The sequence below is a fragment of the Macrotis lagotis genome, chromosome 1 (genome assembly GCF_037893015.1).
Source record: "Macrotis lagotis isolate mMagLag1 chromosome 1, bilby.v1.9.chrom.fasta, whole genome shotgun sequence".
NCBI lineage: Eukaryota > Metazoa > Chordata > Mammalia > Peramelemorphia > Peramelidae > Macrotis > Macrotis lagotis.
This window is the reverse complement of record NC_133658.1, coordinates 341,928,127-341,941,939: the sequence shown is the minus strand read 5'-3', so window position 1 is coordinate 341,941,939 and position 13,813 is coordinate 341,928,127. Positions and strand designations below refer to the sequence as shown.

At 38.6% G+C, this 13,813-nt stretch overlaps 1 protein-coding gene across 4 annotated transcripts in view; it reads right to left on the bottom strand.

Annotated features, from left to right (window-relative positions):
- Positions 1-4,077: 4,077 nt before the first annotated feature.
- Positions 4,078-13,813, bottom strand: part of LOC141505701 (tyrosine-protein phosphatase non-receptor type substrate 1-like) — a 47,140-nt gene continuing 37,404 nt past the window's right edge. For all 4 annotated transcript variants that reach the window (XM_074211776.1, XM_074211774.1, XM_074211777.1 and 1 more), the window contains 2 exons: positions 9,796-10,107; positions 4,078-4,467 (listed from right to left, as the gene is read on the bottom strand). In XM_074211776.1, the coding sequence (XP_074067877.1) occupies positions 4,319-4,467; positions 9,796-10,107 (461 nt within the window). In that variant the 3' untranslated portion in view covers positions 4,078-4,318. The remainder of the gene's footprint in view (positions 4,468-9,795; positions 10,108-13,813) is intronic.

Here is a 13,813-nt window from a genome sequence, read left to right as displayed (position 1 = left end):
TACTTCAATAAGATAGTTATAATCCTGAAGGCTATTCTTATCATATGGATGATGAGGTAATATTTTATGAAAATCTTTCATTCTTTTCTTTGTTGCTGGAGTAGATTTTCATGAGTAGAATGTAACTCTGGAGACTACCCAATGAGTCAATAGAGAGAGGATAGGGAGGAAGAAGGGATCATGTTAGGCCACATAATCTAGTTTGACTGTCAATTCAGGGCAGCTCCTTGATCTTTACTACCTTTGTGAGACTTAGAGTGTGCCTTTTTCTCGAGAAAATTAAATAAAAATTTTCTTTTGCTCAGACCAGTCCCTGAAGATTTTGGTTAGTGTATTTTTATCATACACACACCTGTATTAAAATCCTGCCTCTGGCATGTATTGCTGTGAGAACTTTGGCAAATCACTCAATCTCAAAGTTCTCCAAGGGAACTCTCTAAGACTATATGTTTCGAAGCAGGTACTGACATGCATGTATAGAGTGTTTTCTCTACAGTAAGGAAATCACAGATTGGCTTTAAAAAAATTATTGCCTGAAATAGGAGAGAAGAATTGGGTGAGGACTGAGCTGAGCCAGCAGAAAAGCAGATGATTTGCATTTTGCTTCCATTATGGGAACAGGGTGATAGTATCAAGTCATCAAACTTTTTTTAAACAAATACAGACTTTTATTTACATCATAGATTTAGAAAAGAAACATATTTCCTTGTGACTTTCATGAAGAGGTAAGGGGGAAAAAACCTACAGAGGTCCATCAGCAGTAGTTGAAGAAAAATAGAAAAGGGGGAATTACCCAGAACATGCTGACATCAATAACTCAATTTGCTAATCCCAATGAAAATGAGGAAGGGGAAAAACATTATTGCTTTGAACTAAAAAGAGATCATTGTTGATCACAGAGAGCAAAAGTTTGAAGAAACTAATCTACTTTAAAAATAAGCTTAGTTATGAGACAAAACTGGGGTAATTTGACTTTCAAAATTTGAGTTAATTCTTAACCAGGCTTTAAAATTGCTAGGATCATTGCTTGACCTGCATTCATTCCTTCAACAAGCATTTATTAGACTCTAACTGTGTACCAGACATTGTGCTAAGCATTGGAGAATAAGAATAAAAGCAAACCAGGAGCTCATGGTCTAATGGGATAGACAACATGTATGTATGTATGTATGTATCTATCAATTGCTCCCATCTCTCCATCTCTGTATCTCTGTGTATATATCATTGTCTCTATGTATCTATCTATCTCTGTATCTAAAGTTCTAACATCTATCTTCTAGATATAGCTCTCTCTCTATAGATCTATATCTGTCTCTATATAGATATATATCTGTATATTATATATCTATATATACATGTATCTATATATACACATATATCTATATATACATGTATCTATATATACACATGTATCTATATATATGTATACAGTAATATATACTTCTGACATATTTTTATATTTGTACATCTGTCTCTGTCTCTGTCTCTTTCTCTCTGTCTATAATAAATTGGTGATAATTTCTTAGGGAAAAGGCATTAGGATTAAATGGGATTGGAAACAATTTGAAGAAGGTAGGACTTTAGCTAAGACTTAAAGGCATTGAGGAAGTCCAAGAGAAAGAGAAGAGAAGACATAAAGACACAGAGAAACAGAGAGAAAGACCAGTATTCATGTGTCAAAGAGTATGTGGAGGGAAATAAGGAGTAAGAAGAAGGACCTAGGAAAGATCCAAGTTATAAAGGGTTTTATAGACCAAACAGAAGATTTTATCTTTGATCCTGGAAGGAATAAGAAACCAGTGGAGTTTATTGGGAGAAAAGTGTGGCATGATCCCAATGAGGGGATTAAAGAAGAATAAATTCACTGGTGGTGATTATAGACTTTCTATATTATAGAACCTTGGAGCAGTTTGGGTTGTCTTTGGATGGTGACTCTTGTGGTTGACCCCAACCAGATCTGCTTGCATTACCTAAGCAAAAGGACTGGGTTGCAGAAGGATTCTCCAAGAGGATGGGTAGGCTGTGGAGCAGGTAGGGTTACAAACCCCATGGGAATCAGAGGATGCTGCTGACCAGGAGCCTCCAGAATGTGGGCAGCTAGAGCAGAGGATTGTTTGATTCATGTCTCACAGAAAGCTTTGCACCAGTGATGTGGTGCTGCTAAAAATCACTCAGCTAGCCAGCTTCCTGCTTTCTCAGACCTTCAGATTCTCCACTCCCTACCTACTATATCTTTTTCCCCCCAAAACTATAGTGTTTTCTCCATGGAGATAAAGGGAGACAAGGGGAAGTCTTGGTGCTCAGCCAATCCAGAGCCAGTCTCCCCAACATTCTCCTTTACCTTGTGTTTTGTTGTTTCCTTGTACTCTCAAACTTCCTTTCATACCCCTTGCCTATGATGGACCAGCCACTTATATTGTCTGATGGCCAAGGTTAGGAAAGCTGAGGCACTCTGGACCCTGAGAACTATTCCACTGGTTTGGTCAACTCATCAACTTGTTTTCTAGTTTTAAATATGTAAATATGGTTACTTAATGTCTTAAAGAACTTTTTTGCCCTACATTCTTACATATTATAAATGTGGCCACTCCAGGTTTGAGAGTAGAATTTCATGAGACTGGAGTATTCACATTCCTCTTCCATCTATGTGTGTGTGTGTGTGTGTGTGTGTGTGTGTGTGTATACATATATATATATATTCTTATGTCTTTCTATGTCATCTTTCTTTTGTCTTTATGTACATTTAACATTTTAATTTTAATTTCAGTATTCATGGAGGAAGGATGTAGCATTGCCAGTATTTTTGTATATGACCAGGAATGTATTTTTTTATTTTTCTTTGAAAAAATATTTTTAAATTTTATAAAATAATTCATAATAGTATTTCTTTGAGGGCCAAACTCCTCCTAGCCCATTTTCAAATGACCAAATTGTCAAATGTCTGTTTTCATAAAACTGTCCTGGAAAACTTATTTTTGTATAACAAGGCACACCTCTATGTTTTTTACATACTTATATAGTCCATGTAATAGATATAATCAGACAAACCTCTCCATGGCCTCTGGCTAGACTGAACTCCATGGATCATAACCTTTCCAGTACAGATATGTTTTGTTTTTTTTTTACTTGGAGGCAGTCAGGGTAAAGTGACTTGCCCAGGGTCACATAGCTAATAAATATCTGAGGTCGCTTTTGAACTCAGGTCCTCCTGACTTCTGGACTAGTTCTCTACCCATTGTACTACCTAAGCTGTCCCTACAGATATACTTGTTTAAAAAAAATTTTTTTTTGCAAGGCATGGGGTTAAGTGATTTGCCCAAGGTCATACAACTAGGTAATTATTAAATGTTTGAGGCCGATTTGACCTCAGGTCCTCCTGACTCTATTCATTGCACCACCTAGTTGCCCCTACAGATATACTTTAAAAAGAGGAAGGACAGCTTTAACACCCTGTTTTATGTTCTGCCGTCTCTGACTGAATGTCTTTTATAGCTGTAGCATTCTGTGCCTATGTTCAAAGCTCCTTTCAAACCAACCTGTATATTTTGTATGTATGTATATATTTATATGCATACATACAATCTCTATATTAGAAGGTGAACTTCAGAGAGGGGACTGCTTTTTTCCTCTCTCAGTTAATAGATATCTGATAAATGACTAGTTCCAATACAGAAATTTTATGCCTGAAGTTAGTCACATAATCAGTTAGGCACTATGCTAAACAATGAAGTTACAAAGAACGGCAAAAGATAGTTCTTGTCCACCAGGAGACCAAAGTCTATTGAGGGAGATACAACTCTACAAACTATATACAGGATGAATAGAAAATAATCCACAGAGGGAAGTCACTCGAATTGGGGGATTGGGAAAGGCTTCCTGTAAAAGGTATGATTTTAGCTGGGACTTGAAAGAAATCCTAAGGTATAAGATAATATTTATTCTAAGGAGAAGAATGTAATTCTGATTGGGAAACTAGAAATTGTTTGCTCCTCCTAGCTGAATTGAAAATTGAATAGCAATGGGGAAGGAAGTGGAGGGAAATGATAGCTTGACTTGGTAATACATAACAGTCAAAAATTACCTGCAGAAGTTCATTTGCTTATTTTATTTTGCTTGGATGAGGCCTCTTGGTGGGACGTGCCCAGGCCCTCATTACTTGTAGTGGTAGAAGTGAGGTGTGTGTGTGTGTGTGTGTGTGTGTGTGCATGTGGGTGTATGTGGGTGTGTATGTATGTAAATGTGTGTGTTCAAAGTCCTTCCTTGTCCTGTTCGATCACAAAGAACACACTTTTCAAAAGCTCCTGTCCTTTCTCACCAATCACATCGATCTCCTCCTGAAGATATAGTGGACAGAAAGGATCACCAAAAGCAGAATCTTCCACCCCAGAAAGACTCCGGTCAAGATGAGGTTGCATAGTTGAGTTTTCTTAGTTGGGAAAGGTGTTGGGGCAGCTGTGGTCAGTGGACCTAGTGAGAGATTCCAGAATCACAGAACTATCACCTCACAGAATTGTCACCTCACCTCAACAGTCATCAATCAATTCACTCCATCCATATAAAAACAGGGCAAATCTACAACATCCTGACAAGGGATCTCTCAGCCTCTGCTTAAAGGCTTCCAGGCTTAATTCCTACCAGACAGCTGATTCTCTTCTAGGATTGCTCTTTTTGTTAGGAGTTTTTTCCTCTTATTGAGCTAAAATTTGTTTCTCTGAAACTTACAGTACATTGTTCACATTTTTACAGTACAATGAAGCTTATATTGTGCTTTCTTTAAAGCAATCCTGTGAAGTAGGCAGCATAAGGTTATTGTCCTCAATTTACAGATGGGGAAACTGAAACTCAGAGTGGGAGGAATAACTTGCCCAGGGTTACACACTCTTAAGTTAAAAAGATCTGAGGTTCGGATCCTTTTCCAGGTTCTCCATCTTTATGAGACTCTGTGTAAGTCTGTTAACATCTTGGTGCCTCGGTTTCCAAATCTGTAAAATGAGGTGGTTGATCTCTTGTCCCTCTTAGATCCGCAACATTCTAAATTTAGATTTGAGAAGTCAGAGTCAGCATTCAAGCCACTTAAAAAAAATTTCAATGTTTATTCTCTCTTTGACATTTTCCCCTTTATCTGGCAGTTCCTATGAGGTTTTTAATGTCCCCCAGCATAGTTTTACCCACATACACTGGCACAAGACTTCCCAGAATGGCATACTGGCATCAAAGAAGGAGATGTGCTCTATGAGCAAAGCAGGATTGCGGGAGGTCAAAAGAAACACAAGATGAGTGAATTTTAGAGCATCTCCACTCCGAATGTTCACATGTGCTATTTGTGGTAAAGCCTTTTCTTTTGAGTTTGTGTTGGTTTGATCAGACACAGTCAGACATACTTTACATTGATACTGATACTGTGATGTCATTTTTATTCTCTTTGATTATGATGGACAACAATGAATGAATGAACCCACATACAGTTCTTAGAACTTTATCATGGGACTCATTTTTTTTTTTTTATATCTCACTTGATTTCATAGGATTTGGAACAAGAAAAGGCCATAGAAATCATGTAAACCAACACCTATGTTACAAATTAACCAAAACTGGAAAATGAGATGTGCAAGATTACACAGAGAATAAGTAATAAACAGAATTTAAACAGTAGTTTTGATTTTAAAACCCATACTTTTTCCCACTATACCTTCCAAACCAGAAGCCTCCTTTTTGTAACTATGGCACTGGCCAATGGTGTGCTGGTCAATGTTTAACAATTAGCTTTTTGGATATATACATAATATATACTTTGGAACTTAATCTGTACTAACATTCTTCATCACTTAAGACTAGAAAATCAACAAAACAATAAATCAAGGCCTCATTTTTGTCATATTTACTGATTTCTGACATATTAAAAACTCATGCTAAAAATTCAACAATTATGTACAAATTGGCTTTGGCTCACCCCTGTGCTTTTCCATGGAATATTACTTTAGGAGCACTGGAAAGATTAGCCTGTGGGCCCTCTCAACAAATTTGATTAATATTGCTGTTAACTCATAATTCTTTAGCATTTTGTGGTTAATAAAGAACTTTCCTTGTGGCAATTCTGAAAGGTAGCTAAGTATTGCAAATATTATCTTCATTTTTAGAATGAAAAAATTGAGACTCATAGAGTTTAAGGAACTTTCACTGGAGTCTTCCAAAGGAGTCCTTCTCTCCCTGAGGATCTAGGCCATTAAACAGGGCTAGGAAAGGTGGAGAGATGCTGTGTTGGGTCCCAGGAGAAAGTCCATCCCTAGAGGATTTCTGCATAGTTGATTATGGTCAACATTGATTGGTTCTGGACTATCTGTCAAATGTTGGGGGTGGACCAGATAATTTTTGTTTTTTAGTTTTTGCAGGGCAATGGGGTTAAGTGGCTTGCCCAAGGCCATACAGCTAGGTAATTATTAAGTGTCTGAGGCCAGATTTGAACCCAGGTACTCCTGACTCCAGGGCCGGTTCTATCCACTGTGCCGCCTAGCTGCCCCAATAATTTTTTTTGCAAGGCAATGGGGTTAAGTGACTTGTTCAAGGTCACATAGCTGGGTAATTCTTAAATGTCTGAGGATGGATTTGAACAAAGGTCTTCCTGACTCTAGGACCAATGCTCAATCCACTGTGCCACCTAGCTGACCCCTGACCAGCTAATTTTTAAGGTCCCTTCCAACTCCAATGAGACACTACATAGGATTGTGAAAATCATATTGGGCTCAGAATCACAAGAGAGGTAATAAACTGTCAGTGGTGACTAATATACTTTGGAAGTCAGACTAGAACCTATAGGTTTTCTAAACAGTCACTAGAAAGCACTGTTCAGTTTTTTTTAAACTGTGAACCAATCCCTTCCTGAATACTCATGATTTCCATTTTAATATCACTTTGAACTTTAAAGCACTTTTCAAACATTGGCTCATTTGATCCTCACCTCTATCTTGTGAGACACAGAGTTGAATGTTTTGCATCCTATTTTACAGAAGGGGGAACTGAGACTCACAGTAGGAATGTGACTTACTCAAGGTCACACACTTGTAGAGCTGGAATTGAAATGGTCTGGGAGAAGGTTTGTTACTGCCATTTTATGTTAAGAATTTCAACTTGGACCTCACTATGGCAAGACAATTCTAACTGTCATTCTCCATAGGGGCTCTATTGAGCCATGTCATCTCTCTTCAAATCTCCCTTCCCCTTTCTCTTTCATCTGAGCTGAGGCTATTTCATAGAAGAAATTGAGGCTATTTACCGAGTTCTCTTCCCCCGCCCCCATAACTAACATCCCTGCCATTCTTCCTGTGCTTTTATCTCACTTTCCCCCCCTCCATAACTCACAGCCTTGCCACTAGCCTTATGTTCTTGTCTCACATGAAGAAGTCCCCTTGTGGAGGCAAACCCCTCTACATGAACAAATGATCCTGTTCTAACCTGTCTTTTTCAACAAATTGACCTCTATCACCCTGGTTTTCTTTTTCCATCTTCAATTTTTCACCATTATAGATTTATAGGCTAGTTCCTTGTTGGAACAAACACCCTTATCTCCTCAATCCTCTTCTTTGCTCAATCCATCTTTTCTGGCTATCATCATATACTATGTCTAAACTCCTTGAGAAGGCCATTGAGAATCAGGGTTTCCAGTTCCTCTCTTTTCACTCTCTTCTTGACTCTTCACAATTTAGCTTCCAACCTCATTAGACAAATGAAACTGCTCTCTCCAAGGTTACCTATAATCTAAATGCCACATATAATGTCCTTTTTTTTCTCTGACTCAGTTCTCATCCTTCTTGACTTTTCAGCAGCCTTTAATACTGTTAATCACTCTCTTCTCTTTGACTCTCTGTCTCTGGATTTTCATGCTCTCTTGGCTCTCCTTTTACTTGTCTGTCTTCTACTATTCAATCTCCCAACAAAGACCTTTTTGTTGATTCTTGATCCAGGTTGTGATGGCTATTTCTTGGGTTCCTCAAGGCTCTTTTCTGTGCCCTTTTCTCTTCTCCTTCTATATTGTTTGTTTGGTGGTCTCAACTCCCTTGGATTCAACTATCATCTCTATGTATATGATTCTTAGATCTAGTTATACAATCCTTACCAGTCTTCTGAACTTCAGACTCACATCTTCAACTGTCTCACAATTCCAAGTGGATATTCCATGGGCATCAACATATCCTAAACTGAACTTACTATCTTTCTTCCCAAATCCTCTTTTCTTTCTAACTTCCTTATCCCTTCATAGAGGTACTACCTAGGTAGGTACATCCTAGGTAGAGGCATTACTTTCTAAGTGATGATGTTTGCCCTTCATTCTTTTTTTTTTTTTAGATTTTTCAAGGCAATGGGGTTAAGTGGCTTGCCCAAGGCCACAGTCTAGGTAATTATCAAGTGTCTGAGGTCAGATTTGAACTCAGATACTTCTGACTCCAAGGCCGGTGCTCTATCAACTGCACCACCTAGCCTCCCCTTGTCCTTCATTCTTGAAGAAGACCATGACATTAGGGAAGTGACACCATAACAAGCAAGTGATTGGATTTGAGTGAGGGAGTATTGTATTAAGTCATCAGTCTCACTTTCCCTTCCAGAGCCATCTAGTCCAGTGGCAAGATGACTGGAGATGACCCTGGATGTGAGGCAGTCAGGGTTAGGTGACTTGTCCAAGGTCACACAATTAGTGTTAAGTGTCTGAGGCTGGATTTGAACAGGGTTGGTGCTCTATCCACTACACCACATAGTTGCCCATATCATCAACATAGTCTCCTCTCCTTCTTACTCTCTCTCACTTACTATGTCCAATAAGTTGGGAAATCCTGTCAAATTTGTTTTTGCAAAATTTCTCTTATAAGCCCTATTTCTCTCCTCTGAAATTACTACCACCCTAATGCAGTCCCTTATCACCTCACACTTGAACTATTGCAATAGCTTGTTGTTTGGTCTGCCTGCCTTACATTTCTTCTCACTCCAATTCATTTCTAACTCACTTTCCAGTGTTCTTCTAAAAGTGCAGGTCTGACCATGTCATCCACCTCATCAAAAACTCTAGTGACTCCCCATTATCTCTAGGATCAAAGATGAAACCCTCTGTTTAGCTTTTAAAATCTTTTATAAACCATCTACTTTCTTGTATTAAAATATCTTTACTTATATTAAAACATTCTCCTTTCCATGTATGATCCAGTAACACTAACCTCTTTGTTCTTCCTTGAATGTGACATTCTATCTCCCTTTTCTTTGTATTTTCATTGACTGTCCCCTATGTCTGAAATGATCTGTTTTTTCATTTCTATCTCCTAACTTCCCTATCTTCTTTCTTTCAGTTAAAATCCCACCTTCTGCAAGAAGTCTTTGCTTGTCTTCTTAAGGCTAGTGATTTCTGTTATTTTCTTCAAACTATATATTATATTATATATTATATGTATATACATATACATAAAATATATATAGAATCATAAATGTGCAGTGAGGAGAGGCATAGCTGCCTCACTTCTACCTCACCTCACCATGTAAAGTTATTTGCAGTAGTCTCACTAATCAGATTTTGAACTTCTTGAGTATAAAAACCTACATTTTTGCTTCTTTTTTTGTATCCCCAAGGGCTTAGAACAGTGCTCAGTATATAGAAGGTACTTAATAAATACTTGTTGACTTGACTGAAGGTCTGGCATGATCATGGCAAGGTGGGGTCAGATTTTAGTCTTATTTAGGTCTATCATAGAAGAAAGAGGAATGAGAACCTGAGATGATGCCTTGTACTCTCTCTGGGGCTGGACAAGATAGGCTCACCTCTACTTGATAGAGAATTGTACTTCTCATCCCTCCGAGGCTTCAAGGTCTGGAACCTTGACGTGGATAATTTGGGTTGTACCTCACAGATCACTTGAGACTGGACATGGGAACCAGTGAATGGCACCTGCACCATGCTGGTGATATTGTAGAAGTTGTTGTTCTGGCTGCTGCTAAATGATCTCTGTAGGGGATCTGCCTTCTTCCCATCTTTGAACCATGTAATAGTGATGACTTGTTGATTGTAGAATCCCAAAGAAGTGCAGGTGAAAGTCATCATTTGTCCTGCCACCAAGGTAGGGGAAGGGTTAACTGCAAAGATAGAATCATTTTAAGAAGGAAGAAGAGATGTGGATTCCTAGGATCATCGAATAGCAGACGTGGAAGGGATGATAAAACAATATGTCTGAGCTGGAAGGGAATTCACAACATAAAATGACAGAGGAGGAAGGTATATTAGAGATCATTTCACCAATCCTTCATTACAGATGAGGAAACTAAGGTTCAAAGTCCAGAAAAGGGAAAGAACTTGGTTTCTACTTTCCTTTCCCTCCCAATCCCTCCACTCCATTCAGGTAAATCTCCTCATTCAGGACCCCAGACATCAATGAAGGTATTTTCATCACCCCAGGAAGATGACATTACTGAGGGTATTTTTTCCCCTTCACCTGGGAGATTTGACTGCTCACAGGTCATGGATGAAATTGGAGTCAATAACTCTTTTCCTTCTAATACTATTGAGAACTATTAAGTCTTGCGATGTGCATTGTCTGTCTCCTAAGCCCCTCTAGGTCTTATCCTTTGTAGTTTCTCCTTACTCTGCAGTCCTCAGGCACCATCATTTAACTTCATTATGGGACCCTTGGGCTCTTCCATCCCTCCACAATGCTTCCACCCTCATTTTGTCTTTTCTATAAAAATTTGACCTTGCTGAAGAACTTTCTCTTATATTTTGTCTCCAATAAGAGTGTGAGATACTTGTGAGCAGAACTGTGCCTTTTTATTTCGCTTTATAACCCCAATACCTAGTATGGCACTAGATACCTAGCAGGTATTTAATGGGGTCAGCTAAGTGATGCAGTGGATAGAACATCAGGTCTGGATTCAGGAAGACTAGAATTCAAATCTCAGCCTCAGATATTTACTAGTTGAATGACTCTGAACAAGTTCTGTTAATCTTGTTTGCCTCAGTTTCCTCATCTGTAAAATGAGCTGGAAAAGGGAATAGCAAAACCACTTCAGTATCTTTGATAAGGAAAGACCCATCTTTTGTGGGTTCTGCTGCTCCAGAATTCATTTTGAGGAGTTTTTTTAATTATTTGAAGGGGATTTGGAAAGATCTCAGTGAAGTTCTTGCCTTTATTTATGCTTCTCAGGACCCTGACCAGAACTGACATGGAAACTTAGAACCCTGAGGTGCATCAATGATTTGAGGGGCTTCAGGGGAAAAGACTGAGTTGGAATGACTTTGCCACTAATTGGCTTAGAAAGAGACTGATAGGATTCTAGTCCCACCACTTGCGCTGAATGAGTTAACATTTTCTTAGACTTTGGGTTCCTGGAATCTGGTGTCTGGGTATGTCTAATAGTATTCCTTCCTTTTATTGTGGTTAGACTTTTACTCCCACATAGCATTCACTGAAGATTGGTTGACTAAAGTTGAGGGACAGAGAAATAACAGTGATGGGTCTTAAAAACTAAAATGGGCTTATCCTATGGTTACCAAGGTCCAGCTAAGAGATATGGGATCCAGGAATCCAAGGAGTAGTGAGGAGACAAATAGAGAATGCTAGAAAAGAAAAGAGAGAGATCAAAAACTGAGAAGTGAGGAGACATAAAGAATTAGTTTGAAAAGAGGAGATATTTGGAGTGGAGACCCAAGACCGAGAGATTCAGAAGGGTATAAGTCTCTTCAAAGCTAAAACCATGTTTTTTATTTTTGAGTACCTAGCACCTGGTCCTTGCTTAAAGCAGGCACTACATAATTGTTTATTGAATTTAATAGAACTGGTAAGGACCTTAGAGAGAGCTGAAATCAAAGCACCTAGTTCAAGGCACAGTGTTATTACATGATAGTTATATGTTTGAAGGCAAATAATTTAATCTTCCTTGAGAATGTAAAACGGAAATAGAATAAGTGTACTACTGCTTTTGTGAGAAGGCACATCGTAAAACACAATAGAAATGTTTGATTATTTTATTATTGTTGTTATTATCTAGTTCATACTCCCTACCCCACTCCTTTTTGCAGATGAGGAAACAGTCAGAGGAGGGAGGTGATTCATCTGTCAAACAGTGAGTTAGTGACAAAGTTGGACTAGAACCCAGCCCTTTTTTCCCTATGTAAATTGATAATATGGCCTGTAAAGAGACTTGGACTAGGGTCCTAGATCTAGCTTCAGTTTGCATTGAATATTCCAATATTTCTGCAGAAAGTCTAAGAAAGACAGACAGATGGGGGACCTCATCATAGCACTAATTCAAGTGGTTTCTAGTCCAGGAAAACTGACTTTTTATGATTGCCCTTGGTCACTTTATCCTGAGATGTTCATCCAAACATGCTCAAGACCTACAGAATTCCCCTCCCCAAACCCTCCTATCCCCATCCCAGTTGACACATAACAAGGCTGACAGATTCTTCACTCACCAGAAATGCTCAGGAACAGAGTCATCAATAGAAAAGACAGGGTGGAAGAGGTTGGAGATGGAGGAATTTCCATAGCATTGGGTACCTTATCTTTCCCTAGAAAGGATGCCAAGACAGTCTGGTAGAGGTTGAAACTGACTTAATCTTTCTCTAGTCTGAGATGAAGAGGACAAGCCCAGAATGTCCCTACTATGACTCAGAAAGAGGAACTGGATAGAATTTCAGTTTAACACTGGTAGTTGTGTTTCAGCTACTATGGCTGATAAAAATAGTCCTTTCTGCTAAATAAGGCAATATTACTACATCTTAAAAAAAACATCAAAACTTCAGTGGTTCCCTATTAACTAGAGGATAAAATACTAATCTATTTAAGCTGGGGGATAAAATACTAATCTCTTTAAGATGGGCATATAAGACCCTCCCTAATCTGGTCCAACTTCCCTTCCTTACCACATTTTAAATTATAAATGTTCACATCAAGCTAGTTAATTAACTATTTGCTAAAATCGTTCATAATGCATTCATGCAGACCATTCCTATATTGAATGAACTAAATGGAAAATTCTCGTGTAATCCTTCCAAGAGATGAATGGATAAAATGAATGAAAAAGCATTTATTATTTGCTATGGTGCCAAATCCAGGAAATGTGTTAAGCACTTCCAAATAGACAGTATGCAAATAGAAAAAGTGAGATAGTCCTTGTTCTCAAGGAGTTTACCCTCTAGGTGAGGATGACAAAATAAAAAGCAAACTATAGGATAGATCATGAGGCCCAGAAGTCCTAAGAGTGAAGCAATGGGGATGCCAAGATCCCTTTTCTGGGATCAGAGGACAATTCTAGGGGAACTATAGAGAGAAGACTGGAAGATTTTAGAAGGAGGCAGTGCCAGGGAAGATGGGAAGACCTGGCAATCCTCCATCTCAGAGAAGAAATAATCCAAACTATGTGAGCAATCAAGACCAAGTAAATGGAAAAACTAGGGAGGAGGGAGTTCATAAGGTTGGTTGATTTTCCTACCATTTATCATTCAAGAATGAATTCTAGGATAGCTCTGGAGCTGAGGAGGAGTTAAAGAGGAAGGCAAGAAAGGAAAGGCCTCTAATCTTCCCCTTCCCTCATCCCCACTCTCTAACCCAGTGGTGGGAAATTGATAAAGAGGTAAGATCATAGGGGAGGAAGGATAAAGAAGAATTAGGCAAATAGTACCTGATAATCCCAAGGAGGCATTGGAGAGAACCCAGTACTGAATATGTAGATCTGGGATCCATCTGCTTAGAGATGAAACATCAACCAATAGGAGCTGATGAGATCATCAAATGATCAATGAGAGAGAGGTGGAGTCAGAACAAAATGTATACTCTTTGGACTG